Raw genomic sequence first — 24,496 nt, 5'->3', positions numbered from 1 at the left:
TCTCCTCTGCAGGGTGCTCCTGACGGTAGTGGCTGTCCTCTCATCTTACTCCATCCACTTGCTACTCAAGTCCTCTGGCATTGTGGGTATGTAATTTTCAGACCATAAGCAAAACCTTATTGGAGACAATACAGACCATACAGTCAACCCCTACAGGCCATGTCAGGAAGACTAATGTCATGATAACATCCCACAGCCTTACAGGTTGCCTCTTCTCTTTAGCATGTTTTTAATTACACTAATCACTTTGAATTCACAGCCCCCTCCCGAGTGTCCTACATTCTACTATGCTTTAATAGCATGGCTTTTCTGCATGCTCTATGCGGCAGTAGAGTACTCTATGTTAATGTACTTGGTGACTGTGACTCAGGTATCCGGGCGTATGAGCAGCTGGGCCAAAGGGCGTTTGGAACGCCAGGCAAGATGGCCGCCGGCATCGCCATCACACTGCAAAACATCGGCGGTAAGGGCTCACACACACACACACATACATACAGTTGAAGTTGGAGGTTTACATACACCTGAACCAAATACATTTAAACTCAGTTTTTCACAATTCCTGACATTTAATCCTAGTAAAAATTCCCTGTCTTAGGTCAGTTAGGATCACCACTTTATTTTAAGAATGTGAAATGTCAGAATAATATTAGAGAGAAGGATACATTTCAGCTTTTATTTCTTTCATCACATTCCCAGTGGGTCAGAAGTTTACATACACTCAATTAGTATTTGGTAGCATTGCCTTTAAATTGTTTAACTTGGGTCAAATGTTTCGGGTAGCCTTCCACAAGCTTCCCACAATAAGTTGGGTGAATTTTGGCCCATTCCTCCTGACAGAGCTGGTGTAACTGAGTCAGGTTTGTAGGCCTCCTTGCTCACACATGCTTTTTCAGTTCTGCCCACACATTTTCTATGGGATTGAGGTCAGGGCTTTGTGATGGCCACTCCAATACCTGGACTTTGTTGTCCTTAAGCCATTTTGCCACAACTTTGGAAGTATGCTTGGGGTCATTGTCCATTTGGAAGACTAATTTGCGACCAAGCTTTAACTTCCTGACTGATGTCTTGAGATGTTGCTTATATCCACATACTTTTCCATCCTCATGATGCCATCTATTTTGTGGAGTGCACCAGTCCCTCTGCAGCAAAGCACCCCCACAACATGATGCTGCCACCCCGTGCTTCATGGTTGGGATGGTGTTCTTCAGCTTGCAAGCCTCCCCCTTTTTCCTCCAAACATAACGATGGTCATTATGGCCAAACAGTTCTATTTTTGTTTCATCAGCCCAGAGGACATTTCTCCAAAAAGTACGATCTTTGTCCCCATGTGCAGTTGCAAACCGTAGTCTGGCTTTTTTATGGCGGTTTTGGAGCAGTGGCTTCTTCCTTGCTGAGCGGCCTTTCAGGTTATGTTGATATAGGACTCGTTTTACTGTGGATATAGATACTTTTGTACCTGTTTCCTCCAGCATCTTCACAAGGTCCCTTTGCTGTTGTTCTGTGATTGATTTGCACTTTTCGCACCAAAGTGCATTCATCTCTAGGAGACAGAACGCATCTCCTTCCTGAGCGGTATGACGGCTGCGTGGTCCCTTGGTGTTTATACTTGCGTACTATTGTTTGTACAGATGAATGTGGTACCTTCAGGCGTTTGGAAATTGCTCCCAAGGATGAACCAGACTTGTGGAGGTCTACAATTGTTTTTCTGAGGTCTTGGCTGATTTCTTTTGATTTTCCCATGATGTCAAGCAAAGAAGCACTGAGTTTGAAGGTAGGCCTTGAAATACATCCACAGGTACACTACCAATTGACTCAGATGATGTCAATTAGCCTATCAGAAGCTTCTAAAGCCATGACATTGTTTTCTGGAATTTTCCAAGCTGTTTAAAGGCACAGTCAACTTCGTGTATGTAAACTTCTGACCCACTGCAATTGTGATACAGTGAATTCTAAATAATCTGTCTGTAAACAATTGTTGGAAAAATGACTTGTGTCATGCACAAAGTAGATATCCTAACTGACTTGCCAATACTAGTTAGTTATCAAGAAATGTGTGGAGTGGTTGTAAAACGAGTTTTAATGACTTCAACCTAAGTGTTCCGACTTCAACTGTACATGCATACACAGACACACACACACACACACACACACACACACACACACACACACACACACACACACACACACACACACACACACAGCTAGCATAGCACTTGCACAGAAACACGTCATTGGGTCTAATGGCCGTGTCGCCCCGAACTGCGCATGTGCATGCCGTCATTTTAAAGGCAAAATGAAAACGTGTCAATTTGTTCACTTTCATCTAGGTTTTGCCTTTACAATTTGAGAAAATTTCAGGACGAAATTTTCACTTCTCTCATTGATTTGTCAAACCCTAAACCCCGGTCTGGTCTGTCAAGTCTGCTTCGCGAAGTGTTGCGATGTGGCGCCTTTGGGTTTGAAAACTGTGATATGTCTTTGCCAATGGATACCCTGAGAGCAGCCTGGCTCTATGGCCAACTAGCATTTCTCCTTTCTCTTCCTAGTGTCTACATACTGTATCTCTATTCTTCTGTTTTCTCTCCCTGATGTGTATATGTGGAAGGTGAGCGGATTATGAGTCTGTATGAGAGGATGCAGGCAAGACCAGGCACACAGCAAATTAGCCACTGTTGCTTAGCGTAGATTTTTCAGTGTAGCATTTCTAGTGTTGATTAACTCTCTAAGAGTGAAATGAACACTCAGTGGTGTAAAAGAACCCCAGTGTTGGTGTCCATCACCTGTGTTGAGTGCGAGATTGTGATTGTGTAAGTTTTACTCTGTGGAAAGTAAAACATTCCCATCAAAACTAGACCCATCATATTATTATCATATTTCCCAGCCTGCTCTACTGCTGCTAGATTTTTTAAATATTGTTTTTAATATCTGCTTTTTTCATGCCCATTGATTGATTACATACATTTTTCTTAACTAATCCAATCAGTTAGTCAGATTTATTGCTCCCGTTACGGAAATGGTTGTTCCAGTTTAAATGGTTTAGGTAGTCTCCTTTATCAATGCTCCTAACCCTGACAGTCATTGTGAATGCAGGTTGCGGGTGAATAAAATGTTCATCTGTTGGATGTCCTTACTCTGGTTGGATTCCAATAGGAATTCCACATCATTTTGCAATCCTGCATAATGTGACTTGCAGGCCTGATGTGGCCTGTAAACCAGGAGGTTCCTAACACCACTGTGTTAGGGTAAAACTTGGCTATCAAAATAAGGCCTTATGATATACTGTATGTAATGTATTGTCATAAACAGTTTCATTTTAATAATAACATTCACCTACAGTAAGAACTCAGTTGGTGAAGTCTACAGGACTGAAAATGAATGAATTCAACAACCATGTCTCTGTCAGTAACAAATGCAGTCATGCTTGGTAACTCTACAATTCACTCAAAAAAGCAAGGCACACTGAGGGAAGACGTCATAAAGAGGACGCGGCCAGCCAGCCTATAATGTAAACTCCGACAGTAATATCTTCAAATGTTTAAATTCTAATTTAACCAAATTGTGTGCAGTCATGACTACTGGTTTCAATGACATTTTCAGCCAACTTACAAGCAAATACTTTTACTGTTACAAACCAGCCTGCTATTAGCACTGCATTTGTCAGCTAGTGGCTATCAACACTTAGCTGGCTAATTTACAGCTTTAATAGCGAATTGAGCCACATTAAAGTAAACTAAAGTTTTGGAATTACATAACACCATCTAACCAGTTAGCTATCAAAGAATGTTAGCCTGCTAGCTAGCCTAGCCAACCACCACGGCCGGCATAAGTAGCAAGCAAGAACAACACACCAGTAGAAAGAGAGCGGAGACTTACAGATTGACAGCTGGGGCCCATCTAATGGTAAAAGAGTGGAGGCTGAGTTGACAAAGTGAAAGCCAGGGAGAGAGGTACTTCAGGGGGAGAGGCCGTAGCCATAGCTAGCTGGCGAGCAAGCAGGGGGAAGCGGGAGCACCGGGCCGAGGGAGATCCAATAGTGATATAGCGAGGGAAATCCAAAGTAGATTCCAGAGGTAATAATCCAGAAGCAGCAGATGGCACCGAGGAAAAATGGAACAGTCAACAAACTGGCGATCAGAATAAGGCTCCAGGCAGGTAGAGTTGAATACACAACAGCACAGTTTAGACTCAGAGTTGCAAAACTCTACTTCACAGAGAACAGGCCGAAAAGTTGACCAAACAACACTGCCAACACTTGAACACGAACTAGCTAGCGAGCTAGCATACAAACTCAGTAGCACAGAGTAGGTTCTCTGAATGACGTTGACAATAGTCCATGTAGGGTAATTCCGAAAGACATCCAAATATAAGTTAATAAATATAAAATAAAAACATAACTATTTTGGAGTTATAGGTAACCAGATTGCGACTACAACTAAGGTTTGAGTATGTGTCTGGATGTGTGTGTGTGCGTGCCTGCATGCTTGTATGTATGTATGTATACTGTGTGTGTATGCTGTGTGTGTATACTGTGTGTGTGTATTGTGTATGTATACTGTGTGTACTCTGTGTGTGTAATCTGTGTGAGTGTGTGTGTGCATGTCCATGTATGTATACAGTGTATGTGTGTGATCCTATTACTAAAAGCTATGTGTCTTTGTGTCTCCCTCCCACAGCCATGTCCAGTTACCTGTACATTGTGAAGTATGAGTTCCCTCTGGTCATCCAGGCCTTCCTGGGGGTTGACAATCCATCAAGGTGAGTAACATACTGCATGTTCTTTACTTATAACACATATTTCAAAAGTAACATACACTACATGACCAAATGTCATCTCATTCCAAAATTAGCATTAATATGGAGTTGGTCCCCCATTTGCTGCTATAACAACCTCCACTCTTCTGGGAAGGTTTTCCACTAGATGTTGGAACATTGCTGCGGGGACTTGCTTCCATTCAGCCAAAAGAGCATTAGTGAGGTCAGGCACTGATGTTGGGCGATTAGGCCTGGCGCGCAGTCGGTGATCCAATTCATCCTGAAAGTCTTTGACGAGGTTGAGGTCAGGGCTCTGTGCAGGCCAGTCAAGTTCTTCCACACCGATCTCAACAAACCATTTCTGTATGGACCTTGTTTTGTGCACGGGGGAATTGTCATGCTGAAACAGGAAAGGACCTTCCCCAAACTATTGCCACAAAGTTGGAAGCACAGAATCGTCTAGAATGTCATTGTATGCTGTAGCGTTAAGATTTCCCTTCACTGGAACTAAGAGGCCTAGCCTGAACCCGAACCATGAAAACAGCCCCAAACCATTATTCCTCCTCCACCAAACTTTACAGTTGGCACTATGCATTGGGGCAGGTAAAGATTTCCTGGCATCTGCCAAACCCAGACTCGTCCGTCAGATGGTGAAGCATGATTCATTACTCCAGGGAACGCATTTCCATTGCTCCGGAGTTCAATAGCAGCGAGCTTTATACCACTCCAGCCGACGCTGGGCATTGCGCATGGTGATCTTAGGCTTGTGTGCTGCTGATCGGCCATGGAAACCCATTTCATGAAGCTCCCGACGAACAATTATTGTGGTGACGTTGCTTCCAGAGACAGTTTTGAACTTGGTAGGGAGTGGACAGGACAGACGATTTTTACGCGCCACGCGCTTCAGCACTCGGTGGTCCTGTTCTGTTGGCTTGTGTGGCATACCACTTCCCGGCTGAGCCGTTGTTGTTCCTAGACGTTTCCACTTCACAATGACAGCACTTAATGTTGACCAGGGCAGCTCTAGCAGGGCAGAAATTTGACAAACTAACTTGTTGGAAAGGTGGCATCCAATCAACGATGCAACGTTGAAAGTCACTGAGCTGTTTAGTAAGGCCATTCTACTGCCAATGTTTGTCTATGGAGATTGCATGGCTGTGTGCTACATTTTATACACCTGTCAGCAACAGGTGTGGCTGAAATAGCCGAATCCACTAATTTGACGGGGTGTCCACATACTTTTGTATATATAGTGTAGATTTGGAGGCCACTGTTCTGAAACAGTTCTGAATGTATCCTGCAGGCAGGGAGAGGTGACTAGCTATGTTTTCATCCAGTTGGATGGAAGGACATTAAAGTTCAGCAGAAGGAGATATGATCCAACAGCATGTGAATTCTTCCAGTGATCCTGAGTCAGTGTTAAACCACCAAAGAAGAAGAAACCTCCTCTCAGGTTGAGCCAATCTAATTAAGTGATGCCAACGGGCACTGGGAGGCCTGCAGCCATTCGTGTCACCATGCCAAGCAGCTGGCCTGAGAACAGCTGTTTGTGAGAATGACCCTGGGAGAAGAGGGCAGCGCGGCCACGCTGATACAGACACACATCATTACACAGCCGTGCGCCACGGATGAAATGTAAACCAGAGGATAACACTATGTAGACTAGAGCAGGTGGCCTGATAGCACAGAGACAGTGGCTATTGCTCTGGAAGAGGCTGAGGAGCATGTTGCTGTTTGGTATTTGATGCCTGCCTGGCTTGTTATGGCCAGCTGTCAGTGTGTTTATGATGCCGACTGAACTGAATGATGTCCAGTAGGTGTTTTAAAGCTACACAGAATGTCTCATCTTCTCTGTCTGAACGACATAGTGTGAGTTGTCCAGAGAACGCTCCATAGATCAATCACCACCCAAGGGGTGGTTGTGTATGTGTGTGCGTGTGCGTGTGTATGTGTGTGTGTGCATGTGTGTATGACAAGCCAGGCTAACAGATATCTGCTGTTTGCCTGGAGTGTTGATTTGTGGATTGAGGGTTTGTTTGTGTGAGTATGTTGTTGTTGATATTTGTGTCTGAATCTGCGTGGTGTGTTTGCGCATGCTGTGGTTCGGAAGGTCAGTCCTCTCTGCCGCTCTCTATGATGATGTGTGACCGTGTCACCGGGCCAGATGGTTGGCTGGGGTGTATGTGGGGCAGCTCTAGTGGGCACACTGAAGGAACAATAAATGAACAACTCTCATAGGTTACAACTCTAGAATACAGATGCTGGATTTCTAAGTTTAAGTTCCAAAAATCTCAATCCTAAAATAGCTACTAAACCCATGTTCAGTGTGGGAGGAACATTTTGTGGATTTGGTTAGTCCAGTGCATGCGGAAAGTACTCAGACCAATTGACTTTTTCCACATTTTGTTACGTTACAGCTTTATTCTAAAATGGATTCAAAGGTTTTTTTCCCTCATCAATCTACACACAATACCCCATAATGACAAAAACAGGTTTAGTCTTTCAGTCCCTGTCGCTGAAAAACATCCCCACAGCATGATACTGCCACCACCATGCTTCAACATAGGGATGGTATTGGCCAGGTGATGAGCGGTGCCTGGTTTCCTCCAGTCGTGACGCTTGACATTCAGGCCAAAGAGTTCAATCTTGGTTTCCTCAGACCAGAGAATATTTTTTCTCATGGTCTGAGAGTCCTTTAGGTGCCTTTTGGCAAACTCCAAGCAGGCAGTCATGTGCCTCTTACTGATGAGTGGCTTCTGTTTGGCCACTCTACCATAAAGGCCTGATTGATGGAGCGCTTCAGAGATGGTTGTCCGCCTGGAAGGTTCTCCCATCTCCACAGAGGAACTCTGGAGCTCTGTCAGAGTGACCATCAGGTTCTTGATCACCTCCCTGACCAATGCCCTTCTTCCCTGATTGCTCAGTTTGGCCGGACGTTTAAGAATGATGGAGGCCACTGTGTTCTTGGGGATCTTCAATGTTGCAGAAATGTTTTGGTACCCTTCCCCAGATCTGTGTCTCGACACAATCCTTTCTTGGAGCTCTATGGACCATTCCTTCAACCTCACGGTTTGTTTTTTTCTGTGACATGCACTGTCAACTGTGGGACCTTATATAGACAGGTGTGTGTCTTTCCAAATCATGTCCAATCAATTGAATTTACTCACAGGTGGACTCCAATCAAGTTGTAAAAGCATCTCAAGGATGATCAATGGAAACAGGATGCAATTTAGAGTCTCATAGCAAAGGGTCTGAATATTTATGAAAATAGGTATTTCTGTTTTTGTTTTTAATACATTTGCTAACATTTCTAAAAACCTGTTTTCACTTTGTCATTATAGTGTATTGTGTGTAGATTGATGAAGAAAACAAGTTATATAATCCATTTAAGAATAAGGCTTTAACGTACAAAATATGTAAAAAGTGAAGGGGTCTGAATACTTTCCGAATGCACTGTATTCCCAAAATCAAATCAAATCAATTCAAATGTTTATTGGTCACGTGTTTCGTAAACAACAGGTGTAGACTGACAGTGAAATGCTTACTTATGGGTTAATTTCCAACAATGCAGAGTTAAAGATAAAAAAAAATAAGAAATAGTTAGTAATATTAGTAATGCAGTGGACTCCATATGTCATACATTGGCTTATTTCGCTTGTTTATCACAGTCGCTATGCATCCACACCTTGTAGTAGACTATATGAGTGGTCTGTCCCAGTATGCTTAGGACATTGCGTGTCCCCACCCTAGTTACTTCCCAGACCCTGCAGCCTTAGACGGAGCCTTGACCCCATGTTCTCACCCTCCAGACCGTTCAGTGGTCACTAGAGACCTAGGGGAGCCGGAAGAAAAGAGGACCGGTGAGGAAGAATATCACTGTTGCCCACTTGGCCTAGTTCACTTTGCTGTCTCTTTCTCTTTCTCTGTCTCAAAACACACTCACGTATGCACGCAAACTCTCCCTTTTTCTCTCTCCCTCTCAGAATCTCTCTTGTTAATGTGAAGCATGGTAATGTGTAAGTGTGACAGATTTGACAGAGCCTGTTGTTGAGTGTGCTGTCTGTGTGCTTTTAAAGTGATTGCTTGTAGATCTCCATTTGCTGTGGGTCTTTGTAGAACGAGGAGTACCAGGCAGGCTTAATAAGAGCTTTAGCACAGTGCTGTCCCTCTCATACCAGCACCACCTGGTATACCACCTCTCATACCAGCACCACCTGGGTTAAATGTCTAATGGATCTGGAAAGACGTGTACATGTGTGTCATTGAGGGAACACTCCCAGTTCCTCAGAGGGTAAGTCAGTCAGTTCTACTGCTGGCTGTCAAGAGGTGATGAGTTGATGGATGATGATGAGTTGATGGGATGATGGGTCCTCATCATCCCTGGGGGCTTGCTTTATTGTTAAGAATGTTTCCTCTTGTCATTGAATAAAACAGAGACGTTGAACATTTCCCTTACAAATAAGGACTAAAGATGTAATTAATGAGTTACATAAATATCATAAATCTCTCTCTTGCTCTCTCTCCCCTCCCCCTTTCTCTTCCCCATTTCTCTCTCCAGTGAGTGGTACCTGAATGGGAACTACCTGGTCATCATGGTGTCCATCAGTGTCATCCTGCCTCTGGCTTTGATGAAGCAGCTAGGTGAGTTTCTGATAACTGTCTTAATTAAAACCTTAATAAGAGTATACTTATTTAATAATATATCATACGTTAAATGTTGTGTTATGTTTTGTAAGTTAAGGTTCTCCGAATGTATTTTCGTCTGGCACATGAAAAATGACAGATGTCTACTCTGATGAGATTTTCAAGAGGGGAAAAAAAATCCCGCTTGAACAGTCATTTCATCATTGTGTTTCCCAATAACCCTTCCAGGGAAAGAAATGATTAGAACTAGTGACCTTCCTCTGTCTCATTCTTCCTCTTCCCCCCTCCCCTTCTCTTCCACCTACTCTTTCCCAATCCCCCTCTCCTCCCCCCTCTCCTTTCTCTCTCTCTCGTGTTGTGGCAAACAATCCCCCACTGTTTTAGGATGGACTTTAGTAAATAGCCGTGTCGTGAGATAATGTTACTGTCAGAAGTCCTATGAAAATATAAAAATACCCAGCGCAGAATACCCGGGCTTCAGTTCCATTTAATGAGCTCTCTTGTTTAACAAAGTGAAATGGCCACAAAGCTTTCATCAAGTGAGTGTCTCCCCCTCTGTTGTCTCTCTGTTTTTCTCCTATACGCTCTGTGAGAGAGACCCAGCTTCATGCAGGCACCGTTCACTGGGATAGCAGTGGCAAAAACAGCTCATATTCAATTACATAAGAGAGAGAGGTAGAATGACAGAGAGAGGGAGAGGAAGACAGAGTAGAGAGAGGGAGATAGATGCAGAGAGAGGGGTGGAGGGGCTGGGAGAAAAGTCTTGACCTCTTATTAAACGTTTCTCTCCTGCAGAGAATTGAGCCGAGAGACGAGAGAGCAAGAGAAAAAGGGAGAGAGAGAGAGAAAGGAAAGAGAGAGAGTCCATGCTACCGGAGCCCAGTAATGAGCTGCAGCTCTCAGTACTCCAGTTCTGTTCAGTCTAGTCCTCTAGGAACTCTAAGAACAAACACGCTTATGATCTCAAGCCCAAACACATTGTCTTGAAACAGGCGAATGTTTGTATGTGTTCCCTATAATTAGCATTGGGAGAAAATATTAAACATGACGGAAATAAGAGAGTCATTCTAACCTCCCACGCCACATCCCCATTTGCCAGAGGATGTGAGAGTGTGATGTCTGATGTGAGTAGTTCTGATGAAGTGTCTCTGTGTTGTTTCAGGGTACTTGGGCTACACCAGTGGCTTCTCCCTCACCTGCATGGTCTTCTTCCTCATCTCGGTATGCACTGTCATACACACCGACAGTATAGACCTCCACGTGTTGCAGTGCTCTCATAATGGTCCAAATCCTGACTAATGGATTTCCATTGACTTGAATTGATGGTTTTTGCACATGTCAGAGTTATGTGCACAGATCTCAAGCTATAAGTTATATTTTTCAAATCTGCAGTAATCGTCATGTTTTTGCGTTCTTGCAGAAAAAGCAAATCAATCACTACACCCAGCTTAGTCTACTATCAGTCAGAGATCTGAGGTTCAACCTCTTTAATATTCCCCTCTCAGATTTCTGTGGACAAGTTTTGTACCCTGCAGTTTCAGACCGCGTTGGTCTGTGTCTGTGTCTCTGTGTCTGTGTGTGTGTGTGTGTGTGTGTGTGTTTGTCTGACCTAGTTTTGGTTTTGTGTACTGTGCTGTTATGTATGCAGGCCCATGTCCTTCAGACTACTCATCTCATCCAGCCAACTCCTCTTTCCTCTCTGCAGGTCATCTATAAGAAGTTCCATACCCCCTGTCCCTTTATGGACTTTGCCTTTAACAGCACAGCCAGTGTGACTGCTGTTACCAATGACACAGGTTACAACCAAGCCTGTGTTCCCAAAATGGTCAACCTCAACTCACAGGTGGGTTCCTGTACAGTCGACTCCATCAGCCCATCCTTTCCATCACATGTATTCAAGAAAATATTTAGCATGTTGCTAATGACAATGGAAAAAACAGATTACCCACTTAGTCTGTTTGCGCTATGAACAATCCCACTCTGTTGAATCACAATGTATTAATCAGACCTGTGTGCTCCAGAAAGAGTAATAGGTCTGAATAGGAGGTAATAGGAGCATCCATCATGTGAAGGTTAGGGCTCAGCCTCTCAATGGTCTCCCAGTATTCCCAAACTGAGATGTCAGCTCCTGTCTGACTGGAGAGTAGAACCACTCAGGGGCTCACGTCATTCTCTGGCACTGTATCACAGACTGTAACAGTTCTCTCTCTGTGGGCCAACTCTGGGGAAATGGCCCTGATGAGGAAGGCCTGGCATTTCTGGGGCTCAGTCTTTCTCATGTCTTACTATGACAATCTCTTCAGCTAGTACTCTGCAGCTACACTGTAAAAACAATCCTGTTGTTTTGAAGGTACCTTGCTGGCAGCCAGTTACGTAAATTGTAAATAAACTTTGGGTTAACAGTACATTACTGTAAACTTTACAGTAATGTACTGTTAAGCTAAAGTTTAGTTGGAATTTACGATAACATACTGTACATTGTTTTATGGTAACATACACACTATTAGAAAAAAAGTGCTGAGTAGAACCATACAGGGTTCTTTGGATTGTCCTCATAGGGGAACCCTTTTTGGTGCTGGGTAGAACCCTCTATGTATGTAGGGTTCTTCAAAGAACCCCATCTATATGGTTGTACCTAGAACCCTCTATGAAGGTTTCTACCAAAAACCATTTTATCATCTAAAGATTCTTCCTAGAACCATCTATGAAGTGTTCCACCAGCCTTATTAGCTTTTAAAATTTTATTTTAAACTATTTAATGACTTGCCTAGTTAAATAAAAAAAATATTTATGACAATACATTACACATACAATTTGGCCTTTCTTTGAGGGCCTAGACACAGTGGTGTTAGGAATCTCCTGGTTTACAGGCCACATCATGCCTGAAAGTCACATTATGCTGGTTGGCAAAGTGATGTGTAATTCATATTGGAATCCAGCCAGAGTTAGGACATCCAACAAGTCAAATTGTTAATTACCTGCAGTCTCCATTCAGACTGCCAGGGTAGATATGATTTAGTACTGAGATTACCTCAATCATCTAAACTGGAACAACCATCTCAGTAATGGGTGAAATAAATCAAATTACTAACAGATTGGATTAGTTTAGAAATCTGTATGTTATTTATCTTTGTGTAGCATAATATTAATCAACCAATCAATGTTCACGCGAAAACACAGATATTATAGTAAAACAAACAATTCTGAAAATCTCCCTGCAATAGAGCATGCTGGGATATAATATACATGTTCTATGTAGAACCCTTCTTGCCTTTCAAAGAATCGTTCTTGCCTTCCAAAGAATCATCAAAGAACCCTTTCTTCCAAAAACAGTTCTTAGGATGTTAAAGGTTCTAAGTAGAACCCTTTGCCTTACATAGAACCCTTGTATTCCAAAACTGTTTTTTCTGATCACAACGGATTTTGGTAGAACCCTATCCCTCCGCAAAGAACCCTTTTGGAACCCTATTTTTTAAGAGTGCAGGTAAGTTACAGTGTACTTAAATCAATCACCTAACCAAACCTACCTGTACATTTTATCTCAATCAATCAATCAATCCAACTGTCACGTTGGTATGAAGGTTCGGGAGACAGACGCAGGAATGCGTAATAGTTTTTTTTATTAATCCCAAATTACGGTGTGCCGTATAAAGACGCGGGAACGAAGACCAAAGAAACACGTAACAAAACACAGGGTAGAAACCCAAAACAAAAGAGCGAGGAGTACCTCAAATAAATAACACGTGCACAATGATTAACACACGGGACGAGACCCGTAATCATCTGCGCATTCCACAAGGACATGAAAGCCCAAAACACACAGCACAGGTACTCTCACACACCAATGGACATTGTAACAATAATCTACCACTCAATGGAAACCAAAAGGCACACTTATACAAGTACTAATCAGTGGGAAATGGGGACAGGTATGTGTAATGAAAGATCCGTGACACCAACTACCTCGTACCCCAGTACACTGACTCGGTACCGGTACTTCTTGTATATAGCCTTGTTATTGTTCATTTTTTGTGTTATTTTATTGTGTTACTGTTTTCTTTTAATCTATTTGTTAATTTTCTTACTTTTTAACTGCATTGTTGGGAAAGGGCTCGTAAGCAAGCATTTCACTGTAAAGTCTACACTTGTTGCATTCGGCGCATGTGACAAATACAATTGTATTTGATATTCATATTATGCAGTACTATTAGTAACAGTACAGTTGTAGGCTTGTGTAGTCAGTCATAAACTAGGGAATTAGTGGTAGATTATTGACTAGTGTATACAAACCCATAATCAGCATCCCCTAAAGATGCATGAGATTTCCCAAGTCGCCCCGGGTAGTTAGACCAGTCCCTCCTGCTGATATACTTATGGCCCAGGCATCCCTAAGCAGGCTAAACGTTGGTCAGTAGCCAGGTCCAAGTTAATCACAGGAAATAATTTGCTCTGTTTGATGTGTGCCTCAAGGCCCTAATGGCCTGTAAAACACTAGGTTGGTGGTAAGAGGGTTGGGGCTGGCGCCACCGTATCCATGGTGACTTCACAGTCAATTTTTTTCCAGACTGCCTACACCATCCCCATCCTGGCGTTTGCCTTTGTGTGCCACCCTGAGGTCCTGCCCATCTACACCGAGCTCAAAAAGTAGGTGCCCTACTTTCCCAGGATGCAACATTGTTGCTGTTTACTATCGGACCCTTTAATTCAGTTCAGTCATCCTACAGATAGGAAAATCATTATGTCAACTTTGTGCTTGGCTACTCATATGCCAGTGTCATATAGCACACTGCTTTGCATTCTCAGTAAGGTGTAAATACGCATGGCTAGCCTGGTGATAATCTGAATAATCATCCTACTTTAGATCAATCTGACATATGTTCAGCCACAATATAATATTCTTTTGTAAGAGTCTTGGATCTTATGTAACCCCCAAACAAATAAAAAATGCCCTAAAGCTCAAACTGACCTTTTTTGTAGGCATATTGGTGTGTGTGTGGTGTGTGTGTAAGCGTGTGTGACATCACATCATCCAATATTCTCTGATTTCAGCCCAACCAAGCAAAGGATGCAGCATGTGTCCAACATCTCCATTGTAGTCATGTACACCATGTACTTCCTGGCTGCTCTGTTTGGATACCTGACCTTCTATGGTGAGGCCCACTCACCTCCATGTCATTATAATGCTCCCCCCAGGCCCATTTTACATGAGCTTCAGGCTAGTTCAGTTCGCTAACACAAAGCCACTTCTCACATTTGCCATTCATTTGCATGGTCAAAGAAAGCTCTTTTAGGCTTCGGAGGCTGTTTTTAAAGTGGTAGAGAATCATTATGAAGTAACTGCTCCTCCTGGTGGCCGTAGCTCATATCAAACCAATTTGTAATATGCCAGTGATTCTACTCTATGACATTGTTATAAGCACAATCATAGCAGTATATTACTGTAGTATATTTCAATATAAGGCTCCAAGCACAAAGATGAGCAGCATGTAACATATCAGCCAGACTTTTTATGCCTTCTGATGGAAAAACATTGATGTGATGATGATATGTTGCATATCATTTGTAATAAATGTTCTGCTCTTTCTGGAGTTGATGGTTATTGATGCTTCGTTAAGCCCTCCTCCTGTGTGTCTGCCCCCTATAGGTGAGGTGGAGTCAGAGCTGCTGCACACCTACAGCCGTCTGGACCCGTACGACACCCTGATCCTCTGTGTCCGTCTGGCCGTGCTCACCGCTGTCACACTCACCGTCCCCATAGTGCTCTTCCCTGTGAGTATTACCTCTTATCACACACACTGTGTCTGGCTCAATGAAACTTTGTATGTCTAGAAGTAAAGATGTATACTATGTATACTTAACATGTATGTTACTGTCACTTTGGACAAACGCATCTGTTAAAACAGCATATTACTATATTAAAGCAGTGGGTTTCTGCTCTTTGATGAAAGTGTGTGTCTGTGAATAAGAATAGTGTTGTAACTGTGCTTTTCTCCCTGTGGTCTTCTCAGGTAAGGAGAGCCATCCAGCAGTTGTTTTTCCCCAACAAGACATTCTACTGGCCCCGCCACATTGTCATTGCTGTCACCCTGCTCACCCTCATCAACATGCTGGTCATCTTCGCCCCTAACATCCTGGGCATCTTCGGCATCATCGGTAGGAATTTAAAAAATGCACATCTCTAGAACGTATGCCTCCAGACACAAGGCTACCTGGAATTGTACCTCATTGAACAGAAAAGGGCACACCTGCCTGTAAGTAAAAGCTTAGGGATTTTGGTGATTTGATAAAAATTCTAAAGTATGGTACTAAGGATTTGTGGTTTAATGAGGTGAGACATTGATTAATATAACATATTATGTGTCATTTAAATTTGTGCCAAAATGCTAAACAATTAGTAACTAAACATCAGGAATATACTTTTAATTCAAACCTTTATGGAATAAAGCAGTCTAACTTTCTGTACTGTCAATGTGACTTTGCTAAGAGGAAATGTCATTGTACAGACAGATGGCTACCTTACAGTGAACTGGGGGGTCCTCGCATAGTGATGGTCATAGCCTCTTACATTTCACCCTAGACCATTTGATCGACTATGCATTAAATCCTTAGCTGTAATACTGTACTTAAAGTGACAGATTTGGAGACATTTTAGGGGAAAGCTCTTGAATCACCTCAGGAATGCATATTATAAATGATAAAGTCTTGTGATCAAAGCAACTGAAACGTTCAATCGTTTCATCAAGGATTATAATGCATTTTACATGTATGCTGTAGTTTTATCACCTTATTGTCCCAACTCTGAGTAGTTTCATGAGTATTGTTGGGTGAATAGTAATCTGCTGTGTTTAACACTAAGTTCAACACTTTCCATGCCAATAAAGCCTTTAGAATGGAATCTCTTTTGTTTCTGCTGGTGTCATTCTGACACCAGACAAAGGATACTTTTTGGTGACTTTCCTGACATCACTAGGCTACTTCCTCGCTGTTAATTTGGGCTCTTGTTATTCTACGGTTCTGTAGATCTTGTTGTTTGACACGATGGCTACAGAGTTTTTTTGTCCTCAGGTGCCACATCTGCCCCCTGCCTCATCTTCATCTTCCCTGCTGTCTTCTACATCCGCATTGTACCCGAAGAGGAGGAGCCCATGCGCTCTACCCCCAAAATCCTGGTGAGTGATGTCTCCTAGCACCCCCCTACATCCTACAGCCATAGAGACTCATGTCATGTCTTACTGGAACTCAGCAGATTACTGTTAACTATTGGTTTTTAACCCATAAGAGTCTTAGCCTTGTCCCAGTGGAGGTTCCTCAGAGGAGGAAGTGGAGGATCCTCTTCAGTGAATTTAATAAAAATAAAAATTGTAAAACATTAAAGTTATCCTATTTAGATAAAACTAAACTAAATATAATCTAGTCACCAAATAACTGATTAAAACACAATATTTTACAAAGAAGGTTTACAGTAGCCTCAACAGCACTCCGTAGGGTAGCATCATGGTGTAGCCGGAGGAAAGCTAGCTTCCGTCCTCCTCTGGATATATTGACTTCAATACAAAACCTAGGAGGCTCATGGTTCTCAGGTCCTTCCATAAACTTACACAGTAATTATGACAACATCCAAAGGACGTCCTCCAACCTATCAGAGCTCTTGCAGCATGAATGACATGTTCTCCACCCAATCAAAGGATCCGAGAATTAATCGAGTACTGAGATCATAAGCTACAGCTAGCTAGCACTGCAGTGTAAAATGTGGTGAATAGTTGACTCAAAGAGAGAAAGACAATAGTTGAACAGTTTTGAACAAATTCATTTCTTCCAAAATGAAGGAGAAACAAGTCCTGTGGCCATTTGATTAATAGTTCAGCTGTCTTATGGCTTGGGGGTAGAAGCTGTTAAGGAGCCTTTCGGTCCTAGACTTAGTGCTCCGGTACCGCTTGTCGTGCGGTAGCAGAGAAAACAGTCTATGACTTGGGTGACTGGAGTCTCTGACAATTTTATGGGCTATCCTCTGACACTGCCTATTATATAGGTCCTGGATTGCAGGAATCTTGGCCCCAGTGATGTAGTAGGCTGTACGCACTACCCTCTGTAGCGCCTTACGGTCAGATGCCGAGCTGTTGCCATACCAGGCAGTGATGCAACCGGTCAGACTGCTCTCGATGGTGCAGCTGTAGAACTTTTTGAGGATCTGGGGACCCATGCAAAATCTGATCAGGGGTGTATTCTGCCGATTCTGTTGAAAAACGTTTCTTAAACGGAAGCAAATGGAACAAAATGGGGATAAAAGTACCTGAATTTGTACAATAGAAACTCTTGTTTGCAACTGTTGTACTAATGATTACACCCTATATCAGCTAAATGCAGGCAAGAGTGTGCAAGGCGGTATTGAATGTCACCTCAAATTTGTCTCTCGACCTGTGTGCACCTACGTTGTAAACGTTCATTCATAGGCTAGGTTGTAGCACCCCATGATGGGTATAGGGAACATTTGAGCATCATGTAGTATCCTTAACCTATCGCTGTTACATTGAACTGGGTGAATGGAATATGAATGAGAGTCATCCATTATTCTGTAATAGAAATAAGGCCATGGTCATGAAAAACAATCGGCCTCCCTCATCTTAAACGGCACTGACCGCCATGGTCTAAGCCGAGGAGGGGGTGGATTCTACTAAGCTAACATATATAATTGTTTTAAGGTCATACAAAGAATAATTTTGCTATTTCATTTAGAATGTAAGACCCCTTGTAGTATCCCACAAAAATACAAAAGATAAATTATTTGATTAACATTTTTTTGGGGCCTTACTGCTATTAGCCCATCCAAATGCACTGAATAACAGACTCACTACATGGAACAGTCCCCCCATCCAAAATGTAAAGGAAGTTTGTTTTGAAGTGTCTCCACTATATCTGAGATATTTAACCCCTTATTTTTGGCAGTAAACAGTCTCCATATTTACCTCCATACATTTTTTCAACTGGTACCGGGGGACCTTCAGACGAGTCTTGTGAGGCCTATGAGGCCTTTCCATAGAGGGGTCATAATAGTTCTTAGGCCAAACCGTTCGGACGTTACAGAAGATTTTGTGAGAAGACCGATTTTCGGGATGCCTCATGGTCTGACAAACTCAAACTCTCTGTCACCTTTTATCGTAGATGTGGAAGTGCAACATAAGTGGATGCGGTGGATTGAGACGCATCCAATGCAATAAAAAGATATCTCTAGCTTAAACTGACAGATTTTTACGGGGATATTTTTATTACGCTAATTAGATTTCCACCGGGCGCAGACATCGACCTTAGGAGTTTAAAGATAATACATTTTTTACACACATGACATGTATCTTTTATGTCTGTTAAGTATGGGCATGTGGACAATTAAGCATAAGGGCACATAATAGAAGGAATTTGGGTAACACTTTATAATAACTCAACGTAATAAAGCATTTATAATGGATTAGTTAATAGTTAATTCATCATTTAGTAATCATTACTCCCACATTTGTAAATGTTAGTAAACTAATCACAGATTTATAAAAAATTTTATAGTGTTAAACAATGATTCATAAGATCATTCATAAGATGTTCAATATCTGGCTCCCGAGTGGCGCAGTGGTCTAAGGCACTGCATCTCAATGCTTGAGGGGTCACTATAGACAACCTGGTTCGATTCCAGGCTGTATCACGGCCGTGATTGGGAGTCCCATAGGGCGGCGCACAATTGGCCCAGCGTTGTCCGGGTTTGGCCGGTGTTCATTGTAAATAAGAATTTGTTTTTAACTGACTTGCCTAGTTAAATAAAGGTGTATATATATATATATATATATATATATATGTATATGTATATATATATATAAGTCCTTATAAACCATTTACTAATCATTAGTTAAGCCATTTTGTGTGGCCTCATTTCTACTTTATAAATACTTTATAAATGTTTTGAGTAACCAGTGTAATTTCTCACAAAAAGATGGACTTGCCATTGATAGACATTCCAGCATTACCTAATGCTCCTTAACGTCTCAAAATAGCCCAGAACATATCAATGTTTAAACAATTAGCACACAATACAGAGGATGTTTACCGAGGATGTCAAACAAAATATATTTAAAATGTTATTCCAAAACAGTCACACTATTGTTATAGTGTAAATGTGTAACTATGCTGAGAAAAATACACATTTTAGTCCGAAAATACTAATATAAGCATTTCTTGGCAGTGACTTTTCTACCAAAACCAAAGTGTGAATTGCAGCCATTCCTTAGAGCAGTCTAATAGAGCCCCACAGTGGAGGTGTCATAATACCCATAAAACCTAGTGGTCAAACGGGGATATGGTTCCAATCGTTTTCCCACCATTCATTTTTCCCATTGGGGATTTTAGAAACACTTCAAATAAGGGATGTTTTTCGTGTAGGCTTACCCTGGCGTGACGTTTTGATAACCATGTAAATCTCTCTCAGACAAGGTGACTTTTATCAATATATTTGGCACTATTTACTCTCAGATTTGAAAATGCTAACTTGCATCAAAGTAGACATCATGCAAGACTACCAATCCCTGCAAGCTCAGGCAAGTCATCTCTCGCTGACACCTTTGCTAACAGGTATTGTGTCAATTTAAAACTTGCACAAGAAATCTCACAGAATTGTGAATTTAAAGAAATGTTCCCAATTTATTCATTACTACATTTAGCTAATATTAGATAGTTAATCCAGAGATTCCTACTCGATACGGCAGTCTTGTCCAGATCATCATGGCATTTGTAGTTCTTTATGATAGCCACATTAGCAGCTAATTAGCATTTCATTTTTGGGAGTAAATACAGGCAAATATATTGAAAAAGTCACCTTGTCCAAGAGAGATTTACACGGTTATCAAAACGTCATGCCAGGGTAAGCCTACACGAATCACAGCCCTTATTTTAAATGTTTCTAAAAGACAGCTAGGTTTTATGGGTGTAACGACTCATACTGTGGTACTCTTTCTCGGTTAACCCAGAAATCAAATCTTGCATCATTTGGTCAGCTGCGCCTGTCTGATTAAATTCTGGGTCCATACGTGTTAGAAATTGGGAGTTCCGGTTTGCAAAGTCTCCACCCTTGTGTGGCACATGGAGAAGTGTGAAATTTACTCCACAGCTTTAAGTGTCCATGTTTGTGCTGCTCAATTGGTGGATTTTGAGTGGTGCGACCATTAGAGACGCTTGAGTGAGGACGGTCACGTGTGTTTGTAAAGCAGAGGTTCCTGGTTCGAGCTCGGTATGCACCAAAATCAGGAGTAAGTGGTACTAAGCGGCGTGACATCCTTTACAGAGGTGAATATTTATTTGAATTTACAGTTGCCCTCAGCTCAACGCCAGGGTCGTTGTTGAATAGATTTGAGGGGTGAATGTAGCACATGGAGAGGTGTGAAATGTCCACGTTTGCTAGCTTTTAGTGGTGCGACCGGTAGAGACGGTAAAAGGTGTTTGTGAATCAGATGTCCATATAATCCCATGACGAAAACCCAAATACCCGAACTACTGCTGCTCATTATCCTAACCATTCCATCCCGTCTCGAACGGTTCTTCGGTTTACAAGCAGAATCTGTCCACGAGAGATTAAGAGCAGTCCATTGACTGCTTATGAGGTCAGGAAATAAATATCTGAATAAATGATTTTGCCATTACGTTTAAAGAGTTACTACCTTTAGAGGCCCAGTAAAGGTGCCACCAAACAAAGCCATGTGTGAAAATAGTCTGCGGTTAAAAGACTGAAGCAGAGGAAGCGTTGAAATGTTATACATGTAACATTTCTACCTGCAAATCAGACATGTAAAATCTCCACCTAGATCACATATCAGTAGTAATGAAGGGATAAAAACCCACTAGAGAAAAAATGGCCGGTCCGGACAGCTGTTGTGTGTAACTACATCTCCATGTTTAATGATTAGTTTGCGTTCGCCAGGTTGACAACATTAGCAAAACTTTCACATTACAACTCTTCCTTAAGCCCTTGCAACAGTTGTTTCACAATAGGTTTTGTGAATTAAATGTTCAACATGTTTCCTTTAACATCCTGTGTTGTGTGCTTATTCTTCTACCATTGATATGTTCTGGGTTATTTTGAGACCTTAAGGAGCATCGGGTACTGCTGAAACGTCTACCAATGGCATGTCCATCTTTTTGTGAGAAATTCCACTGGTCACTCAAAACATTTATTAAGTATTTATAAAGTATAAATAGCACACATTTTTGACGAGGCAACTCATAAAAATACGTAACTAATGATTAGTAAATGGTTTATAAGGACCTATATTAAACATCTCATGAACGGAGTAATGATTAATAAATGATAAATAAACTATTTACTAATCCATTAGAAATGCTTTATTATGCGGAGTTATTTAAAAGTGCTACCGGAATTTGACTGTGAGCTTTCAATTGGATTAGAATATCTACAGAGAGTGCCTGAAGATTATGTGCTGAAACAATGTTTGAAGTGCTAAATATAGATGATGCAGATTAAATGTATTTACTCATCCATTCAGTATCCATTTGAAATATGTGCTGAGTGAGTAATGCAGTTTTAATGTCATGCCACACTAATATCATAATTAACGTAAAGAAATTGGTACACAGGACCCAGACTACAATAATGGTGGTTTAATCACTTTGAGTGCATGAAGGCTGAAACTCAGTGACAGAGTTATCAAGTGTGTGCATTAGCTCTCTCTCATCCTCTATCTCTCTCTCTCACTCTCTCTCCCTCTCTCCCTCTCTCCCTCTCCTCTGCCTCTCTCTCCCTCTCTCTCGCAGGCTGCCTGCTTCGCTGGAATAGGCTTCCTGTTTATGGTAATGAGCCTCAGCTTTATCCTCATTGATTGGACGTCGGGGAGTAGCAAAGCCAGCAGCGGTCATTAGGCTGCTTCTATAAGTCTTCTGTTTTTAAATTGTAAATCTAGACCTGTATTGTATTTTCTCTGTGTTGTCATGGATCATATTTAGTAGAAGATGCACTATCTCTTCCTCCAGAATGAGTGGGCAATAGTGTCTAGAGATGGGGAATTCAATCTTCTGGAGGTTTCTGCTCCTCGTTGGACTGCTTCTCACTCAAGGTACATGGAATTGTAGCCCCAGCCAAACTGTGTATAGAGGGAAAGGCCAACATACTTTCCTGGGGAAGACGATAGTGCATTACAAACAAATGGAAAGTCATGTTGGCTCGCTAAATCTGCCACCACCTCCCATTCCAGCCCTGCCCACCAGACCAGACCAGACCAGACCCATAATCTATTACCCTATAAACGTGTAATCTGTCAATCACAGCAAGAATCTAACTGCCACACTCTAGTCTAGATAACCACATAGCTTTCAGTAGGGGAGAAGAAGACACAACAGAACGTTGGAGGCTGGACAGTTCTTTCATATTTGTAGGTCAAGTCTACTGTGTTAAGTTATTGATGTAGTTAGGTCATGGCAATATTCGGTGCAATAGCTGAGGAAATGTGGCATTAAAAGCTATTGGACAGAGGCAGAGCGGTGGTTACTGTGGCAACGTCCAGTGACCCGTGCTGGTGTTGTCACCCCGGTGGCCAGATGCCGTCCTTAATCTACACGCTCGGCTTCACTCCTCACCGATATCAGAGGATGGAACCATGCAACTGATATGCAACTGTACAGTGTGTGCAGTGTGTTGACTCTACCATTACAATACAGTATGATATATATATACAGTATCAGCCAAAAGTTTGAAATAACACATATGGAATCATGTAGTAGCCACCCTTTACCTTGATGACAACTTTGCACATTCTCTCAACCAGCTTCACCTGGAATGCTTTTCCAACAGGAGTTCCAACATATGCTGAGCACTTGTTGGCTACTTTTGCTTCACTCTGCGGTCCATCTCATTCCAAACTATCTCGATTGGTTTGAGGTCGGGTGATTGTGGAGCCCAGGTAATCTGATGCAGCACTCCATCACTCTTCTTCTTGGTCAAATAGCCCTTACACAGGCTGGAGGTGTGTTGGGTCATTGTCCTGTTAAAATACAAATGATAGTCCTACTAAGCGCAAACCAGATGTGATGGCGTATCGCTGCAGAATGCTGTGGTAGTCATGCTGGTTAAGTGTCCCTTGAATTCTAAATAAATCACAGACAGTGTCACCAGCAAAGTACCCACACACCATCACACCTCCTCCTCCATGCTTCATGTGGGAACCACATATGCGGAGGTCATCCGTTCATCTACTCAGTGTCTCACAAAGACATGGCGGTTGGAACCAAAAATCTCAAATTTGGACTCATCAGACCAAAGGAAAGATTTCCACTGGTCCATTGCTTGTGTTTCTTGGCCCAAGCAAGTTTTTTTATTTTTATTGGTGTCCTTTAGTGTTTTTTTTGCAGCAATTCGACCATGAATATCTGATTCATGCAGTCTCCTCTGAACAGTTGATGTTGAGATGTGTCTGTTACTTGATCTCTGTGAAGCATTTATTTGGGCTGCATTCTGAGGTGCAGTTAATTCTAATGAACTTATCCGCTGCAGCAGAGGTAACTCTGGGTCTTCCTTTCTTGTGGTGGTCCTCATGAGAGCCCGTTTCATCATAGCGCTTGATGTTTTTTGCGACTGCACTTGAAGAGACTTTCAAAGTTCTTGACATTTTTGGCATTGACTGAGCTTCATGTCTTAAAGTAATGATGGACTGTCATTTCTCTTTGCTTTTTTGAGCTGTTCTTGCCATCATATGGACTTGGTCTTTTACCAAATAGGGCTATCTTCTGTACACCACCCCTACCTTGTCACAACACAACTGATTGGCTCAAACACATTAAGAAGGAAAGAAATTCCACAAATTAACTTTTAACAAGGCGCACCTGTTAATTGAAATGCATTCCAGGTGACTACCTCATGAAGCTGGTTGAGAGAATGCCAAGCGTGGGAAAAGCTGTCATCAAGGCAAAGGGTGGCTACTTTGAAGAATCTCAGATCTACAATATATTTGTTTAACACTTTTTTGTTTACTACATGATTCCATATGTGCTATTTCATAGTTTGATGTCTTCACTATTTTTCTACAATGTAGAAAATAGTAAAGATAAAGAAAAATCCTGG

General features: G+C 42.0%; 1 protein-coding gene across 3 annotated transcripts in view; it reads left to right on the top strand.

The window, feature by feature from the left end:
- Positions 1-23,401, top strand: part of LOC115207877 (sodium-coupled neutral amino acid transporter 3-like) — a 60,679-nt gene extending 37,278 nt beyond the window's left edge. For 2 of the 3 annotated variants that reach the window (XM_029775411.1, XM_029775409.1), the window contains 13 exons: positions 13-86; positions 371-463; positions 4,674-4,755; positions 9,311-9,393; positions 10,559-10,617; positions 11,102-11,239; positions 13,961-14,040; positions 14,446-14,546; positions 15,041-15,165; positions 15,405-15,549; positions 16,462-16,565; positions 22,198-22,233; positions 22,414-23,401. In XM_029775411.1, the coding sequence (XP_029631271.1) occupies positions 13-86; positions 371-463; positions 4,674-4,755; positions 9,311-9,393; positions 10,559-10,617; positions 11,102-11,239; positions 13,961-14,040; positions 14,446-14,546; positions 15,041-15,165; positions 15,405-15,549; positions 16,462-16,565; positions 22,198-22,233; positions 22,414-22,512 (1,219 nt within the window). In that variant the 3' untranslated portion in view covers positions 22,513-23,401. Of the gene's footprint in view, positions 1-12; positions 87-370; positions 464-4,673; positions 4,756-9,310; positions 9,394-10,558; positions 10,618-11,101; positions 11,240-13,960; positions 14,041-14,445; positions 14,547-15,040; positions 15,166-15,404; positions 15,550-16,461; positions 16,566-22,197 lie in introns of all 3 variants that reach the window. The other variant, XM_029775410.1, reaches the window with a different exon arrangement.
- Positions 23,402-24,496: the final 1,095 nt, after the last annotated feature.

The sequence above is a fragment of the Salmo trutta genome, chromosome 14 (assembly GCF_901001165.1).
Source record: "Salmo trutta chromosome 14, fSalTru1.1, whole genome shotgun sequence".
Classification (NCBI taxonomy): domain Eukaryota; kingdom Metazoa; phylum Chordata; class Actinopteri; order Salmoniformes; family Salmonidae; genus Salmo; species Salmo trutta.
The sequence above is the reverse complement of the archived record's forward strand: the minus strand, read 5'-3'. Positions and strand labels throughout refer to the sequence as shown.